The sequence below is a fragment of the Sprattus sprattus genome (genome assembly GCF_963457725.1).
Source record: "Sprattus sprattus genome assembly, chromosome: 1".
NCBI classification, from domain to species: Eukaryota; Metazoa; Chordata; class Actinopteri; order Clupeiformes; family Clupeidae; genus Sprattus; species Sprattus sprattus.
Genome location: NC_137920.1, coordinates 53,932,970 through 53,952,599, shown reverse-complemented (window position 1 = coordinate 53,952,599; position 19,630 = coordinate 53,932,970). Strand labels below are relative to the sequence as shown.

General features: G+C 40.9%; 1 protein-coding gene across 1 annotated transcript; it reads left to right on the top strand.

The window, feature by feature from the left end:
* Positions 1-13,284: 13,284 nt before the first annotated feature.
* LOC308364078 (diacylglycerol O-acyltransferase 2-like) lies at positions 13,285-18,531 on the top strand (the record flags this gene model as incomplete). The annotated part of the gene is made up of 7 exons (XM_080837052.1): positions 13,285-13,363; positions 14,508-14,615; positions 14,770-14,840; positions 15,003-15,207; positions 17,523-17,697; positions 17,808-17,992; positions 18,377-18,531. 7 exons carry the CDS (start codon positions 13,285-13,287, stop codon positions 18,529-18,531), a joined length of 978 nt encoding a protein of 325 aa, XP_080693178.1.
* Positions 18,532-19,630: the final 1,099 nt, after the last annotated feature.

Here is a 19,630-nt window from a genome sequence, read left to right as displayed (position 1 = left end):
GATCATATGACAACAGATGATATGTTATGAATATTGTGTTTTGAGGTATCCTTATGGCTTTTCAGACTGTAATATGTAACCATTTTGACATCTTTTGTTGTTGAGGAAAATGTAGGGTCATTTTATTATTACAACTTAAGTATTATTATTATTATGTATTACCTTTTTTTTTTTTTTACTATGTTTCACTTTGTCTTGCCACTTTATTTGAAGAAGAAGCACAGGTTTCTGAGTACATGGTTGAATTTCTGTAACTGCTGCTGATGTTCATAAGCTAGCTCCTTTGAGCCATTTTGCACTACTTTTAAGGTAAGACCTATTTTTTGCTCCACTTTGTTGTTATATTTTATAATTTTTATGTAGCCTACGTTATTTTACAAAAGTGCAATTATTTTGATGCTGATGAGCCATTGAAGCAAAAGTTTACTTAAGAAAGAGGGCTCCCTTTTTATTTGACTTTTTTGGTTGTTGTTTCTTAGGTACTTGAATAAACAGTCTTGCATTTGAAATCTGTTGCCAGCAGTTTTCATTCTTGCATTACCTTAATGGAATTCATTGGTTGTATTAATTTATACTGAAACTTGATTTAAAGAAAAAATAGTGGTTAAAATCGAAACCGCAATCTCTACCAGAAAAATCGCAATTTAAATGTTTTCTTAAAGGTGCATTAAGGATTAATAGCTATTCGCTAAAGGTATGCTAGCAGCTAAAACTAACGAAATCTCTTGAAATGTGCTGACTTTGACATTATGACAAACTAGTTACTCAACGACTGTCCTTACACAGTCAAACATCAATCAAGTGCAACACAAGACTAAGCAAGACGGCAAATAAGCTACTTACTAGATCGGCAGAAGGTAATCAAAGTCAGGTCGGCGGGCTGCGGCAGGCAAAACTACAGAACGCAGTTATATGCCTATCGACCCTGCTATGCCATTGGCACGGACGCAATTCTTCATATTAAAAGTCATTGTAGTGCCCCAATTTTTTTTAAGCTGTTATTTTAAGGTTAAACTGCTTATCCTAATCCTGAAGCATAATTGTTGCATATTGCACCTTTAAAATCGTTCAGCCCTAATTAACTGAAACTGTAACGGCACAGAATCAAGGGAATGTGAATGTATCTCAGGGAACTTTTGATTGGCCTGATTCTACTGATACAGCTCAGATTGAGCGAAGTGAGCCTCGTTATCCTCAAAGAGACAGGAGAACCCCACATTACCTCTCTGAGTATGTTACTGATGTGAAGTCTAATGACCAGGTGTCAATTAACATTGACTACTGCTATAGAATGTGTGATGCACCGCAAACATTCAAAGAAGCTATGAGCTCACCTAAGGCAGATATTTGGGCTAAAGCTATGAATGAAGAAATGGATTCTCTTAGAGAAAACAACACATTCACACTGACTACCCTACCAGAGGGCAAACAAGAAGTGGGAGGTAGATGGGTCTATGCTATCAAAACGAATGCAGATCAGTCAGAAACCTACAAGGCCAGATATGTTGCCAAAGGTTACAATCAGGTGATGGGAGTAGATTACAAAGAGACTTTCTCTCCAACTGCTAATCTAACTTCAATACGTGTACTGATGCAAATGGCCGCACAATATGATCTTGATTTACACCAGATGGATGTTAAGACAGCATATTTGCATGCACCTATTGATTGTGAGGTGTATATGGGGCAACCAGAGGGATTCAAGGTGAAATCTGAAACAGGTGAAAATCTAGTCTGCAGACTAAACAAGTTAGCCTGGCCGTTACCAGACTGTGACTCCATTTCATTATGAGCTTGAAATCAATTCAGGCGGAAATACGTAGGCTGGTGTCACCAGGCTATAAACAAGTCACTTTATGGTCTAAAGCAATCCGGTAGAAACTGGAACAAAATGCTGAGTGATTATTTGATTTGAAATGATTTTGTGCAAAACCCTGCAGATCACTGTGTCTACGCTAAACAAATTGGAAAAGAAAGAGCAATAGTGATAATTTGGGTTGATGATCTAGATATTGCTGCTAGTAATGATGATTTGTTGAGTGATGTGAAGAAGACACTTGCTGTGAAATTTAAGATGAAGGATTTGGGAAAAAATTGATTGAGTACTGTCCTACAGTTGATATGGCGGCAGATGTCATGACAAAGCCAATGACAAAGTTCAAGGTGGAGAGATTTATGACATTAATGTTTGGTATGTAAAAAGGTTAAACTTAATCAAAATGAAGAAATTATAGAGATGGAGTATCTCTGTTATACAATATACTAATACAGAATACTGTGTACTAAAGTGTTGTGTTATTTGTAAGTTTATGATGTTAAGAGTATGTGATCAAGTGGGAGTGTTGACATATATGATCTCATACGTCAGACGTTGTGCGTGATGTTCTGTATAAATATTGCTGTGCAAATAAAGTCTTTCTCTTTCCGGTCTACCACTTACCGATTGAAGGAGCGTGAATTATTTCCTCTGTAAATTACATACATTTACCCTACCGTAGCCTAGTGAGAATGGCTACGCCAACACGCTGCTTTAAAAGCAGGGCGTGAACTTTTGGAGTTGCGCTGGAAACGTGGGCGCAATGTCCCTGTCATAGTGGTCAGACAAAACTTTTGCCTTTCCAAAAAACTCATCATCTCCTGCAAAGCAGCGATCTCAGCAGTCATGAGTGCAACAGATAGCAAAAACTCAGATTGTTGATAACCACTCGGTTACATCAGCATTTGGCGAGGTGTGCACGGCTCTGCTGTTGTTTCTTACCGTAGGCCTACCTGTGACCGTAGCCACAGCTGAGCGATCATTTTCTGAACAAAAGATGATTAAGACCTACTTAAGAGCAGTATTGGACAGTAGATACTGAGTTGAACATTTCTGAAATTGTTGATAATAAGAAGATGTTGGTGCTGCTCCTGCCAAAGCCTACGAGCAGGACAGTGACAAAGATTCAGTGCACATTGCACAAGTTGCACAAATTCTCCGCCGTCAGATGTTTGGCTAAGCCAAACCATTTAATGGTTTCCCTGAAAGATACCAAGAGGACTCTGTGTCACCGCCATTGCTTACCCTGGGGAACAGCATCAAGGACAAGATGCAAGATTACAGACGATCTTACATGGACTGTGAACACCCAGCACACCGAAGAAATCAAGGCAAAGACTGTACGTTCCTACGTCAGCTGAGGTGATCTTAACTGTGAGAAATCATAGGCTTAGATGATACACAAACAATTCCATGCAACATTGTAAGAAGTCATGAGCATTTCTTAGAAATCGAAAAAAGAAATGAGGACATCGTCTGACAGATGAACAAAGACAAGAATTATGACTCTGGATGTCACTTCCACCAGCTCCAAAGGTGATCCTTGAGCTGGTTCACTGCCCCTGCAAAAACTATGTTTGCCTGCGAGTGTAACTAACTATTGACACTATGGATTTAAGAAAATGGCAAAAACTTAAGGTGGCAACAACCACACACACACTCCACATACAAACACACACACCCCACATACAGTAGGCTACACACACATTTCACTCCACATCGACACATACACAAGCACACACACAGGTGAGATTTCATTCACAACAATAAACCCTCATTCCCCTATTACATTACAGCTCCACTCCCAGATTCTCTCTCTCCCCACACACACACACACTTACAGAAATACAATAATCATCCCAACTTTAGAAATCCAGCGAGGGGGTTGATTTTTCCTCATTGATCTGGAGCACTCACACCTAATTGTAAGCCCTGTCAGACCCTCGTTTGTAATAGTGATTAACTTTAAATAAGGGTTTAATACATTATATCAATAAGACACAGCACAAAATACAGAAGTAATAAGGATGATCAGTGCAACGGCCCAGTGGTTGAGAAACACTGCACTAGGACATCAAGTCTGAAATGCCATCAGTGGTTGCACAGTGAAGAAAAGCCACGTAAATGCTTGAATTCTGAAGTCTGAAGTTTGCCCTTCTCAAATGCATATGTTGATACTCATGCCAATGTGGAAAAACTTCTAAACAAGCTGGGTCTTTAAAACGTCACCTGATAGTACATGGCAGGGAAGGTCCACATAAATGTGCCTGACCTTTTATATGTTTACAATATGTAAAGGCATTTTCACTGGCCTTTTCATGTGCAAAAACATACTATGTGGGAAAACATTTACAAGGTCTTCAACTCTGTTTGTGTGTGTGTGTGTGTGTGTGTGGAAGAGAAGACTGGAGAGAAGCCTCGTGAAGGTGCCCAGTGTGTGCACACTCACACTCACACACATGCACATCCTCATATAGGCTGTAAGGTGAACCCTGTTTTCGTTTCAACCCGCTCCACTGTCTGGCATCTACAGATGTGGCAGTCATTGCTGTAAGTGTGCAGACAGATTTGCCATGCAATTTATATGTTTTCACAGGGACTGGCAACAGGACATGTATCATTGACATTACCAAGGTGTCATCAGCTCTTGGAACCAGTGTGTGTTCAGCCTTGATCGGAATTCAAACATTCTCTGGGTGTGACTCCACAAGTGCCTTTTATGGCAAAGGAAAAAGAAAGACATTTTCTGTTGCATGTGAGAAAGATGAGTACCTAAAGTTTAGGTACTAACTTTAACTTGGAGCAGTCAACATTTGCATTTCTTTGCCAGTATGTATGCCACAATATGATCAGCCAGCTGCTGATAATGTAAATGAAGCTAGGTACAAGGCTTTCTGTATGACATCATCAGCCTTGCCAGAATTATCCATTCCCCCTACCACTGATGCCCTCCATCAGCACTGCAAAAGGGCAAACTACCAGGCTGCAATAATGAGGTCCTGTCTCAAACAAAATGTAAGTGCTCCATCACCTGCTGGATATGGAGGATGGGAACTTGCACATCATAGAGGATGGGAACTTGCACATCACCTCGATGACTAGAAATCCGGCCCCTGACAGTGTTTTGCATGTGATACACTGTGGCTGCAAAGGTGCCTGTGAGACACACAGATGTTCCTGTTTTTCTGCAGGATTGTGTTGCTATGTCGTTGCTGTAGTTGTGCCAACACAAAAGAATCTGAGGAACTGGAAGATAACTGTCCTGACAATGACACTGACAGTGAGGACTGAGTGTCCCTAATCTGTTATTTCTTATTCAGTTTTGTACAGTTTTATACATCATATATCATGTTTCATAAAGAGTGTTTTTATGGTTCATTAGTGTTGTTTTCATTTGTGGAAGAATGAATGAATGAATGAATGAACAAACAGATGGTCATTGGTATAAGTAGGCCTACAAGTACTGCCTTTTATTGATACATGGAGGTTTATTTGTCACATACATAGAAATACTACTGTTTTTTCTGTGCGAGTGTGAAGAAAGAAAGATCAAGAAATATTTTTCATAAATAGCAAGAGGGAGTTTAAAGAGCAGTGTGTGAAAAAAGTCATTGTGTGTGTTCAGGATAAGGAATGCTTGAGGAAAGAAGCTCCTCCTCAGTCTCTCTGTTCTGGTCTTGTAGCAGCAGAGACGTTTGCCTGACCTCAGTGTTTTGAAAAGTCCATGGTCAGGATGTTAGGAATCCTTTACAATACCTTGGGCGCTGGTAGGTAAGTCTTTTCTTGTAGGTCTCCTGCAGAATATGGAGAGATGCTCTGATGATTCGGTGCTGCAGTCACAGGCTGTACAGTTCCTATACCAAGTGATGCTGTCAGGACACACAGCTGATGGGTGCGGATGCTCTGAACTTCCTCAGCTGATGTAGGAAGTACAGTCTTTGCCTTGATTTATTCGGTGTGCTGGGCAGTCCATATTAGATCATCAGTAGGCTAAGGTGTATTCCCATACATGTCAAAATCTAAATGACTTAACATAAAAATAACATTATCGTATATTTGCCTCATTGTTATTCTTGGACGCGACTATGTATACAGCACTAATTAGAATTAATTTAGCCCACTTTTTAGGATGTTCGAGTGTTTTCCTCTATCGTTCACGTTGTTCCCAGAGATGGCTCTGGTTGTTCCTAACCGCACGGGAGCCGCCATTTTTCCATTCTGTTGACAAATGCAGCCTTCTCATTGGTGTAGCACGATCACGTGTCGAACCGTGGCACGGCTCCCGACAAAAATCTTATTACGCTCTGAAGACTATAGTTCTGCATAAAACAAAGCCATATAGACGATCGACTGGAAAATCAGCGACGAACTTTTTTTTGGTAACTAACCACGACTTGTTCTTTTTTATAAGCTAAAGATTGTGCAGATGCCAGTGAGTGGAACGGGCTGAAACGAAAACCGTGTTCACCTTACGGCCTAATAGGGCAGACGCCCTGCTAGCTAAAAGCCTGGTTGGTGTGTAGACATTCGAGAGACCAAAGGGTGTGTTATCGAATTAAGTGGGCCGGTCTGGTTCAAAATGCCCGGGCCGATTTTTTTGTCCCAGTCCAGCCCTGTTTGCAAGCCAGAACATGAAAATACACACTGTGGGAATTTATTTATTCCACTCTAGAGGATGCATCACTAGTTGACCAGAAGGCAGGGGCGTTACGTACACTGTAAAAAAAAAAAAAAATCGTAAAAAAAAAACGTTTTTTATAATTTTTAGTGTATAGTCACTTACCTGATCTTTCAGCCTTTGAGAATATGCCTCTCTCTCTATCACTTGTTCACACACTAAATCCATTTATTGGTCTCATAATTACAGAAATGTGCTGTTAAATTAAATTACCCATGAAGCTGGTAGATTAACATTGTTATACGAGTAATAATGCTTACATTTACAGAAATGTGCTGTTATTAGTTGGTTTTAACGGCATTCACTGCATGAAATGTGGGATTTACGACAGTCTTCGACCCTGTGTATTGCCGTAGAAGCCCACATTGGTGTGAAAGCCCCCCCACCCCTTCCCCTTGACCAGGCCTAGGTTTTGTTATGTTAATTGAATTGACCTGAATTTTTTTTTATCAGTTCTCACCACACAACAACGTCTCATCTTTGCTCCTTGAATGTCCAGTGGTGTAGTCCAGTGTATACGCAGGTATACGGAGTATACCCACTTATTTTTCAGTCAGCATTGGGTATACCCACTTCTCAAAACAGGGTGTTTATCCTGTGCTGTATTAATAAATAAAAAGTATACCCACTTCTCCAGGGACCACTACACCACTGTGAATGTCGATATGTAATGGTATGGTGTTATTGAAATGTACTACGTGTAAAAAAGACCCAGAAATTGAACGTTTATTATTCGAGTCTAAAGTTTCTAATGTTGCCTCGGGCGCCTTTACGTGAACATAATTAAAACGTCACATAAGTCCACTAAACAATTCCCAATTCGCACGCTCCAGTAACAGAAGACAAATACCCCAGAGGAGGGAGGAATGATAAACCAGGTACTTGCTCGCACCGACGAGCTAGATACTTACCAGCAACGTGGCTAAGCGGTTAGACACAGGTACACAGTACCATCAACCTGTGGAGGGCAGGTTCGAAGCTTGCGAAGCTCGCGCAAGATCTCTAAATCTACCTGAAAAGTCACAGGATAGATATTCACGAGTGGCAAACATGTCCCAAGTTGCGAAATGACTATCTAATATAAGAGTAAGCCCGACTCTATATAATTACATGCCAAACGTGAATCTCAAGAACATTACTGAGAGGAAGCTCCGGAATATGAGTGGAACAGCCTCCAAAGTACATTGCAACCCTCGAACTCTGAAAATGAAAGGCAAAGCAAGAATTGTGATATCCCCGAAATCAAAACCCTAAAGACAGAACTCTGAAAACAGAAGGCGAATCAAGAAATGTGATAACCCCGGAGCAAAACCCTAAAGACAGAATATTAATTTAATTATTATCGTGTACATTTTAATTTCGTTTTTATGGGGCAATAGCTCTAAATGGGAGGGGATACGTTTTGTCAGTTGAAAGCTGACCTATAGACAGAATCTCATTCCGTCTCATCACAAGACGTTTTAATTCAATTCCTTGTCGTTTTCAACCAATGGCTGCAGCAGGGTGTGTGTGGCTAGACTGCTGACAGTCAATATGCTAATAAGAGCATTTCGCACCTCTGTCAGCGGGAGGTGAGAATGCTAAACACATCGGCCCGGGAAATTCCGTCCGTATGCGGCAGACGGATATTTCGGGGGAATGTCCGCGATCAGCCAGGAATGGTGATCATTCGCGGCTGTATCACAGCGTATACGGGCCCGATAATCTTGCTTTTCGTGCAGTGAGGGGCTTAAATGAATTGTGTTTGAACAAGACTAAGCTGAACAAGAACAACTACAATTTCCCATTCTCTTTTTTTTTTATTCTGTATATATATAAAAAAAAAAAACTGTAGCAGGTAACCATACAGCAACTGGTTCTGAAACAAACAAAAACAAATTCAACTGAATTGGAAATGAAAGAAAAAAAGTAAACAAAAATCCACAGACTTTTGATATCTTCTAATATCATTTTCAACTCGACTGCAAATGTAAATGGTTTTTCAATGAGGCCCAATACATCAGCCCTTCATCTCCAAGTGCATAGCAATCTTGTCACTTCTTGCGACGATCAGATACTGCTGGGCAGCTCCGCTTGGGTGTCCAATGCACACGATGTGGCCTCTCGATGAATCAGGATTCTCAAGCAATGATGAAATGCTCGTTCTAGGCTGTAACACAAAACGTTTGAATTACTACATTATTAAACCAGCATGGGGAGGAGACCACAACACAACATCAGGAGGTTCAGTGAACAGTGATGCAACCAAAAAGTCATAAGACACAAACATACTTGCACAAAGTCCATGAGGTAGGAAATGGCTGATTTAACACTGCAGCAACTCCATCTAGCCTCTCGTCCTGATGGCATTGGTGGAAGAAGGTGCGTGAGCACCTGAAGTGCTTTGAAGCAAAGCATGTCTACATGAAAATATTAGAATCCAAATTAGATATCTACCATTACACAAGGTTAAAGTGCATATGACACCTAAAAAAAAAAGGTAAACGGCATATATTTATCAAAACTATACATAAAACATAGTACTTTGAAGTCATGTGTAAACCCGATGATTGAAAAATTAAGTTTGTACAGCGTTTCAAAGTGTGGTTTTCGCGACGGTCTTCGGCAAGCAGTGCTGGCTTACCTGAAGTCTGTGGCAGAAAATTGCTCAAAATTGCTGAATTCTTCACCCTCCATCGCTAGCTGTGTGGTGTGGGAACGAATGAAGTCTACCACCACTCGTTCGTTCCCACGCCACACAACTAGCGATGGAGGGTGAAGAATTCAGCAATTTTGAGCAATATTCTGCCACAGACTCGAGCAGAGATGAGATTGAGGAAGACTTCGATCCGGATCAGTTTGTTAAGGTGATTGTGGGCATTGAGCCATATCTGGAAGACGAGCCAGCAGAAGAGCCGAGTTCTGACAGTGATGACACATAGTAGCTAGCTAGCCTCGCTGCTAATAAGTATAACGTTAACATTCTGATATGCTCTCACACGCCCCCCTCATTGAGGCAGATGTACTGTTTGCCTCCAGTCTCTTAGCTCTTTCACAGCTGTTGTTTGTTAGGTCAGCCATTCTAAATAGGTTCTACACATACGTGAAATACATTCCCAATTTAATGGATAGAGAGCAATGCTCCCAGCATTACTTCATAGCAAATTACTTTAGTTGTCATTTCAAGCTTGCTGGAGAAGGCAATCTTGTGCGACGCACATTCTGCACCCACTTCTCGCGTACTTCCTCGTCTTTTGGAAATTTGAAAAGGCTAAAAGAATGGGAACTGACATTCGAGCAATATGCTGCAACACACCGTGAAGGCATATTTACAACTGATCCTTAAGAAATAGCCGGAGGCTCCCTGAGAAAATGTGTTTTCTGTCAGGAAAAATGGCGACCAAGTGCAACAGAGTACCTCCGTTTACGTAATTTACGTTTTTTAACGCAGGGTGGAAGTGAGTCGCTTGGGAAGTCGGTAGCTCAGTGGCGCTGCGTTCAAATGATGATTTTAACAAGTATAATGTGTATATTTTTCCTCGACATATATATATCGATTGTGAAATACCACCTTTGTTCTATTTATTTAAAAAAATTTGTTTTGAGGTGTCATGCACTTTAAGTCATCTTGAACAATTAAACTGGCTTCAGTAATTATCCATTGCATAAAAGTTATAAGTGCATTTTCCCCCCTATCTTTCTGAATGCGAACCAACATACCATCACTGTTTTTCCTGGTGGTTGAAGGATTTTCCAGATCCTCAGACAACTCCAACGCAGCAACCTTCATTAGCTTAGGGATGATGTTCATCTCCCATTTGCGAAGGAAAAGATCAGCTTTCCCCTCGAACTGTCTATCGAAGTCAAACTAAGATGTACAAAGATAAATATTCAATCCAATTTATTCATTTGAATTTACAGGCTATATTTACTGAGATATTGGGGGGGGGGGGGGGGCAGATACACTTCAAAGGACAGATACACTGTAGCTAAAAAATGTATTATAGTATTAAGAGTTTGCTTACCAGGTGTGGCATTTCAATGAATCGTGGATACTGATTAAATATCTTAGCCAATGGTGGAGATTGTGTTGTAATCCATTTCTTATGTGAGTGTAGGTCCGGTCCATAGCATGCTTGATTGTTGAGAGGTTTTCAGGTGAGGGCTTCATTCTCTTTGCCAGGGGTAACCCACTCACTCACATCAGTCAGAGTTACAGTGCCACCTGATTTGTTCTTCCGGCGATATCTTCTCTGGCTTTCTTCCATATCCCTTCTAAGATTTCAAAGTTTCATTTCAATGAATCCGCTGTGTGAGGCTGGATCATAGTAGAGTTCCTTTTCATGGGTTGGAGGTAGAGAGTGGACATGAGGCATCAGTCAATAATACCAACAATACAATGGCCCTTATTTCTGAAACAATAAACATTTGGTACATCAGTAAAATGTGGGGTGGGAAGGTAAACATCATTTTTTTTCACTTACATATCCCTCATTGTGTTCCTGGATTTTGACACTCAATTTAGGAAACGTGGTGACAACATTCTTGTCAAGACGCATCTTGTCATCACTGGATGGGTAACTGAAAATAACAGACAGCATCAACCAAACCATTTCTAAACACACATTGAAGAGTTCAGAAGTCCACCTGACCTTTTTTGTGGTACATTGGAAAAAACACAGCTGGCATGATTATCGTATAGTAGGCACTGAGAATATTTCCCTTTATATCATACCTACATTTTCACAGAAGTGGTTTTTGCACCTGAACTCTTCACCACCCCACGGGTCATGGTGCAGCATCACCTGCTGCACCCCCTATAGTTATGCCCCTGCCAGGAGGCCTATGTTGCAGTCTGCTACTGAGAGACAATGAGTCAAAATCTCCCATTCGTGTGGGTTTTTCTACTGTACTTAATATTTTCCTCTTTTCTCTATTCTGCTAAAGTTATCATGTTTTTCATCACAAGTGACTAGTTTTAAGTGCTTTAAATTATTAGTCTATTGTTTGGTCATTCTGTGTGAGGCATGCTAGTAAAGAAACCTTGAAAATCGAAGAACCTTCCAACAGTAACAACAGATAAATGAATAACCAACCCAAGCAATGGCAATATACATAACATGCCGTCTTCCCCTTGTCAATATTGATTGCAAACCCCTTAATACATGTGTAGTTTGGCCCCTGTATGCTCTCAGTCTCATGGTATGCTCTCATGCTATTCTGACTCTGTTTGCAGGAAGCTGATCAGCCTGACTAGACTGATGACGTGAGAAAACCATAAGGCTGCGCAACACTGACACGGAACGAACGGAAAACAGGAACATTCCCTTTGCTACAAGACTTTTCATTCCATCTGTAAAAATGCAGCCTCAACTGCTTGACCATACAGCACCACCATATGGTCAAATTATAACACCAAATAGTGAGAACATTTTTGGTGTTTAACATTTTTGTAAAGAAAGAAAATATTAATAACACCCTTTATTTTATAACATTTTAACGGAGACATCGATACACTATAGTAATTTAGTAGATTCTAACGTTTACATTTAAATTGTGGGGTGGTAAGCACTAAAGCCTAGATGCCTGGATGTTGCAATTATTGGTTCATACGAATGGTGTCTACTCAAAACATTTACTAAAGATGAATAAAAAAAACTGTGAAGATGACATTAAGACGAACAGCTGTAATCGAAGCTTCTTCCTGCTGTGGAATCCAGGTAAAAATCGCATCCCCAGTGCCACTGACAGAACCCACATACCTCGGCCACAAGAAGACCCCTCCCTCCATTACGACAGCTGTCACGTCTTTACGCTGTAGTGTACACGCGCTTAGATGCAATGCTGTCTTCTGTTTATCATACACTAAACAAAGCGCCCAAGTGATTTTTTTCATTAAGCTGTACGGCTGCAATTAATGTCACCTGAACGGTACGGGGTGGCTGCAATGAGACTGTCTAGGTATGTAGGTTGAGACCTCTCAATTGTTTGAATGTAAAGGAGCATGGTATTGTGCTTTCCCAAAACGTGCCAGGTGGGAGTGAATTGAAATTTGTGGATGTTGATGAATAAAAATGCTAGACTTTGACAAGAAGACAATGTCTTGACATGAGCTTCCATATATTTAGGAGCCTCCCAGAGTGGACGCGATCGTTATCTGCCGCAGTGTGAAACGGGAACGGATCAAAGTGCAACGACGGGGTCGCTTTAGGGGCTTGGGCATGTAAGGAAAAGTGCTTGGGAAACGCCACTTAGAAAGCATTCACGAAGAGTGTCAAGGCATTACAGATACCTCAGCTCAATTAAATCTGCACGATCGAGATAATTCAGGTAATGTCTTTAAAGATGATGCTTAGTGGCTGATCCGTGAATGCCATTTTAAAGAGACATGCTGTGTAAAAGGAGTGATCATATGAAATAGAAGGGTACATTTTAAAGGGGGTTTATTTTTATTTTTGGTTGTATTGTTATGTAATGCTATAAAGACCACTGTAACGAATACGACGTTAAATCACGAAACTCACGTCCCCACAACCACAGGCCATAAATCATGTTCTAAGCATGGGATTGCTTCATCTTTATGATAACAGACTAGGGCATGGTGCAAGTGATACTGATTTGAGCATGGAAGTATTGAGTTGAAAGAGCATAGGATATGTCAAATATCATATGTGATGTGTCCAACATTCATATATGTATGTAATGAAATGTATTCAATCAGAAGATAACTACAATGATTATTTTAATCATTGTCATTTATGTAATCATTAATTTTATTGTAATCTCTCTATCTCTTAACAGGTAGCAAAAAATGGAGAAAAAATCATCTTGGAAAGAGTTTTTAGAGTCCATCAGTGTCATACAGTTCATATTGACATTCCTCTTCTTGGGTGAGAGCTTTCTTTACATTGGCCATTTGTTCTGTCATCATTCAGAGTATTCAGCACAAATACACATGCATTTTAGCTGCAGAATTCTTTGCTATTCTGAACCAATCTCTCTCATTTGAATAGCCAGGTCATTTTACAGTTTTGTTCAGTTACTTATGCCTTACACCATACACAATTTGAAATGACCCCAATGATACCGACATACTATTATATTACTATTAGCATAAAGAAAAAATTGACTTTGTAGTCAGATTGTTTTGTACAGAATCAAGTAATTGGAAGTAGCAGGGAGTAAAACGTCCTCATTTCATGTGAAAGGTGTGCAACAGTGGTGTAGTGTGTAGTTCTCATGATACACAATAGCTATTTGTATAAAACTGTATAATGACATGTTGATACTAACATGGTTTATGATGTGCTAGTGCTGATTGCTACACCGAGCACTGTTTGCAGTTGTAAGTAGTAATTAAGTAAGACTTTATTTACTATATAGCACATTTGGTACAAAAGTTGCAGTTCAAAGTGCTTTACATAAAATCAATAAAAGCTTGCAGCAAGAGCAATACATTGAGTAAAATAATGATCAACATCGTATCAGAGCCTGACGTTCCGATAGGCTTCTTGGATTACTAAAATCATGATAAAAGTAATAAAAGTAGTAAAACCCTTCTGCCTGGTCTTTAGTTCAGTCGGAACCAAAGTGTGTTGCTTCATAGATTCCGTCTTACTCTGTTTAATATTTTCCCTAGTTATGTTTCCACTCAGAGGCCTGATGAGTTGAATATTTTATATTCAAATCACCTTGGTCAAAGAGGTACATAAGTACTTGCAGGAGGCATTCCACTGTCCTCTGCCATGTATTCATTTCATTTTACATCACACCAAGTGACAGTGTGCATAGTGCACAATTATTCATGATACACAGCATTCGGACGGAACTGGTAAGTGATCCAGGTTGGGTATGGCAGACCAATGCTTGTGTAAAGTTTTTACCAGCTGCCACTGCAAAAAATCTATGTTACCCTCTCTGCATAATTCATTAGACAAAGTGTGTCTACAGATAGACAAAGTTGCGACGGGGTACGCAGCCATAATTTTTCGGTTCATTTTTGATTTATCCTCTGTATGTTCTTTTTCTGTGCAGGAGTGCTGTGTGTTGTGTTGATGGTATATCTCATGTTTACCTCCCTCTGGATTCTCCCAACACTGTACTTGTCCTGGCAAATCATGGACTGGCATACACCAGAAAGAGGTACAGCTCCACGTACATGATAAAACATATGAAATAAAAATTTTCTTGAGGGCATGGTTATCAAAAGTTTCTCTCCAAGTTTTCATCAAACTATTGGAAAGTCAGTTTTATAAGTTTCTGGATATTCAACCACCATTTTCTCTACGGACTATAGGGGGCAGAAGAACTGCATTTGTGCGAAACTGGCGAGTATGGAAACATCTGAAAGACTTTTTCCCTGTGAAGGTAATGAGGAATATTGTCTTCACATATGTAGTTAAATATTACTGCTCATATTTTCAGCAATAGCAATAAATAATCATTCACAACAATGGTCATGATATTGTTAAGTTCATTCAGATAATAGTATTATCAAATTCTTTAAAACGAACCCTCTCCCTCTTTTAGTTGGTGAAGACAGCTGAGCTGAGCCCAAGTAAGAACTACATCCTGGGATGCCACCCCCATGGGATCGCGAGTGTTGGAGCTTTTACCTGTTTCACTACAGAGGGCTGTGGTTTCACCGAGGTTTTCCCAGGAGTGCGCTCCTGCCTTGCCGTCTTGGGAGGACTCTTCCGGGTACCGCTGTTCAGGGAGTACATCATGCGTATAGGTCAGTAGGGTTAAGGAGTTTTGGGGAAGGGAGGGTCATTTACTATTCCAAGCCATGTCATTGGAAAATATTTGTTTAACAAATTTGGTAACTTGTGGGTATAAGCAGTAGAATATGAATGATATATGTAAGGGATAATGTATAGAACGCTGGTCATTATTGGGAAAATAAGCCCCGACAGGGCGAACAGCACCCCGTCACAAAGTGGACGGGTGTTGCTTTGCCCTGAAAGGGCTTATTTTCCAGATAATGACCGCCTTTCTATACATTATCCCGTTTATTACACAGCTTCTTGCCAAAACTAAAAAATAACTTAACACTGTGTGTCTTTTTACAATGTATTTGTTACCATTCATAGTGTTAAAAAGCAGAGAAATAGTTCGCCAAAGACGTTGAAAATTCTTTAGAACACAGCTGCTCAACTGTCAGCCGAAACTCCAATGAGCTGGGTTGATAAGTTACCGGACTACTTGTGCAGTGCTACGAAAGAAGTGAATCCGAGGCAAAAAGGCCACTTTCCTTGCAGGGGTCAATTATGCATAACAACGGTCAAATATGGGAAAAAACTTTGGGAAGCCCCATTCAAGTGAATGGAGCATTCTACAGCATTAAAGGCACCCAGTGCAATTTTCGAGGCTTAAAAATAAACATTCAATTTCCAGTCTTTTTTACACGTAGTAAGTTTCAATAACTCCATACCATTACATATATCGACATTCAAGGAGCAAAGATGAGATGTCGTTGTGTGGTGAGAACTGATAAAAAATCGTAAACAACAACAATAGCCGCCATTTTTCCCCCAAATCTATATTTATTGGTGCTGTCAAGCTTAAAAGGCACCGGGTGCCTAAAAGAGCCCGGGTGACGTAATGTTGACTTTCGAACGCCTCTTGAGTGACAGTTACTATGCCAACGTTAGCATTACGTAACCCGGTCACCATGTAGCCCGGCCACTTTTTAGCTATCAGTCTCAAGAGTCGTTCGAAAGCCATCAGCTACTTTTTAGTCGCTTTATATTGTGCCTAAACGGACACTACGCACCTGGACACTTTTTAGCTATCAGTCAGAGATTCTCAAGAGTTGTTCGAAAGCCATCAGGTACTTTTTAGCCGCTTAATATTGGCTGCCGGTCTCTTGTAAGTAAGCACACATCAACAGGTTTTGCCGCTAGCATCTATATTGCTAATAGCAATTCCTCCTTTTGTGCAACAATATTAAGCGAGTAGCTGATGGCTTTCAAACACCTCTTGAGACTCTCTGACTGATAGCCAAAAAGTGTCAGGGTACATAGTGTCCGTTAAGGCACAATATTAAGCGACTAAAAAGTTTTAGCTACACCTGCTTGCTGGTATCCTGTAAGTGAGCAATGTCCGCTAGCATGTCAAAGCTAGCAATCCCCCGTTGTTATTTAGTAAAATGTTGTGCAAACAATGCCCTGTTTTGTTCAAATGTAATTGTGGGTGCCGTCAGATATGTCAAAGGATAAATCACAACACATTAGCTAGCTGATGAAATGTGCTTACTTTGATACTATAATAAACTAGCGAATCAACAACTTTCCTACCAAAGTCAAACATCAAGCACATGGTTGTTTTGGTTGGTTTATTGCAGGTCAAATACAAGCAAGCTGGTCTCAGGTAGCGAAGTTCAATGCGAGATGCTCTGAAGTAAATCGCGTTATGAGGAATTGAATTCAGCGCCAGGCAGTAGATTCCAAAAAGTGCCCGGGTGACGTATTGGCGTTGGCATAGCAACTGTCACTCACTTCGAAAGTCAACATTACATCACCCGGCCTCTTTTAGGCACCCGGTGCCTTTTAAGCTTGACAGTGCCACCAATAAATAAGGCAGGATTCCAGTCAATGGAAAAATGACCTCTCCCCACTGGCGATTGTTGTGTACGATTTTCTATCAGTTCTCACCACACAAGGATGTCTCATATTTGCTCCTTGAATGTCGATATGTAATGGTATGGAGTTATTGAAACTTACTATGTGTAAAAAAGACTAGAAATTGAATGTTTATTTTTCGAGTCTCAAGCCTATAAAGTTGCACTGGGTGCCTTTAAGAAAAGCCGTGTAATAAGTGTTTATATTTTAAGTTTGACATAATCAGTGATGATTGCATAATTCTGGACAGCATTGTTGGGTCAGTTGTCACCTCAGTCCTTAAAATCTTTTGTAGTTGTCAACAGTGTATACGGTTTGTAGTTTCTGGTTGGTTTAGTTATTGTTTTCAATAGCACTGTTATAGCACTGTATAATTAGAGACATTGCGTTTGGAGTTTAACAGTCACTTGTGTAACTGGCGTTACAGGCCTTTATCCAGTAAGTAAGAGGAGTATTGAGCACCTGCTGACCAGGAGTGGGGTAGGGAATGCCGTGGTCATCGTCACCGGTGGTGCAGAAGAGGCCCTCTTCTCCTCCCCAGGAGTCAACACTGTAGTCATGAAGAACAGGAAGGGCTTTGTCAAGCTGGCACTTGAGTACGGGTGAGTCACAGATGCCACTGAAAGAGTTGCGTTCTGTAAAAAAGGCAGTGTAGTGCCTGAGTTGTGAGACGTGGTTTCATGCGCTGTGTCCCCTTTACTGAACCCCTCAGAGCTGACCTGGTGCCAGTGTACTCGTTTGGGGAGAACGACCTCTTCAGGCAGGTGGTGCTGTCCGAGGGCAGCCTGGGTCGCAAGCTCCAGGTCATCTTCAAAAAGGTTGTTGGCTTCGCCCCGTGCCTCTTCAAGGGGGAGCGCTGGTTGCTGATGCCCTACCGGAGTCCTGTCACCACCGTCGGTCAGTGCCAGTGATGCCAACGCTTCTTCAGTCTTTTCTCTTGCTGCTGCTGGTCACTTTCTACATCCATAAACCTGCTGTATTTGGTGTATATAACTTTGTAGAAACAGTTATATACTGTATGTTGGTAGAGACAGTTACAGAGTATCTGTACACTATGGTTACTGTGCAGTACACCTTACATGTTCATGGTATAGATCAAGTGACTTGGTCATGCAATGGCAAGCAAAAAAGAAACGCAGGCCACTATATTTTTCTGAAAGTCCTAATCTGCAAAATTGGTTTCTGACTTCTGGACAGCCTTGAACGGGTGCAGGAAGAATGGGGTAAATATATCTCTCATTTTAATTAATAACCATGTTCTTTCTCTCTTTGAACCATTAGTGGGAGGTCCCATCCCAGTGCCCAAGGTGCCATCTCCCACTCAGGAACAGGTGGATCACTACCACCAGCTGTACATGGAGGCCTTGACCACACTTTTTCACAAGCACAAGACCAGCTGTGGCCTGGCAGACACGCACCAGATCTGCATCATCTAGGCGCTGTTGCCATCCAGATCATTCCAGAATGAGGCTGAGCTGAGAACCAAATCAAAGACATTCCCAAAGAGTGCCTGTTTTAGCATCCAAATAGGATGATTGATTATTTATGTCATTATGTTGAAATGCTATGTAATAATGTTGTTTATGTGTTCTGTCAAATTGTACGAAATGTTAAAGATTACTTATATATGCTTCCAATGGCAGTCTTTCCGGACTTTGGATAAATTGAAAGGCGATGCCTGTATTTATTGCAATATACTGGTTATGTATTGCTCTTTTATTAATGGGATGTGTGGTCGATAGCTTCATAAATCGCTTCTTTCAAAGAAATCCAGGAGGATTTAATGTTTTTACTGAAACTGTGGACTGTATATAATTTCAAGTTTCTAGTTGACTACTGTAATGACCTAGCCCAGAAGAATGAAGCGGACACAAAGATCTTAGGTGTAAAGGCAAGCCTGTGGCACATGCTCATCACAACCCTGGGACATGATACTTTATTAGAGCACCTCCCCTACCCCATTCACTGCAGGACCCTGGGAGAACCAAAAAACACACAAAGATGGCAGGGGAGGCAGACGATGGAGGTACTCTCTGAAGAGTTGGGTCTTCAAGAGCTTCTTAAAAGTAGAGAGGAACACCCCTGTTCTTGTAGTGCTTGGCAGCTCATTCCACCAACTTGGTAGTACTACGAATGAGAATAGTCTAGATTAGAGTAGATTGCCGTACTTGCACAGACGGCAATGCTAAACGACGCTCATTAGACGAACGCAGCATCCGGGGGAGTAACATATGCCCTTACAAGAACATTTAAGTACGTGGGCGCAGAACCAGCAATCACTCTGTAAGCAAGCAATAGTGACTTGAACTTAATGCCAGCAGATACAGACAGGTAGTGGAACATGGTAAGAAGCCGGGTGGTTTTCGCCACACATACCCGCAAGCCCATTAGGAGATTGTTGCCATATTCAAGGCGGGAAATCACCAAAGTTTGTACCAACAGCAACTTGGAGGCATACTGATAAAGGTACGGCCTGATTTTGCGGGTGTTGAATAACGCGAAGCGGCTCGACCGGGAGTCACGTGGTTTTGTGAT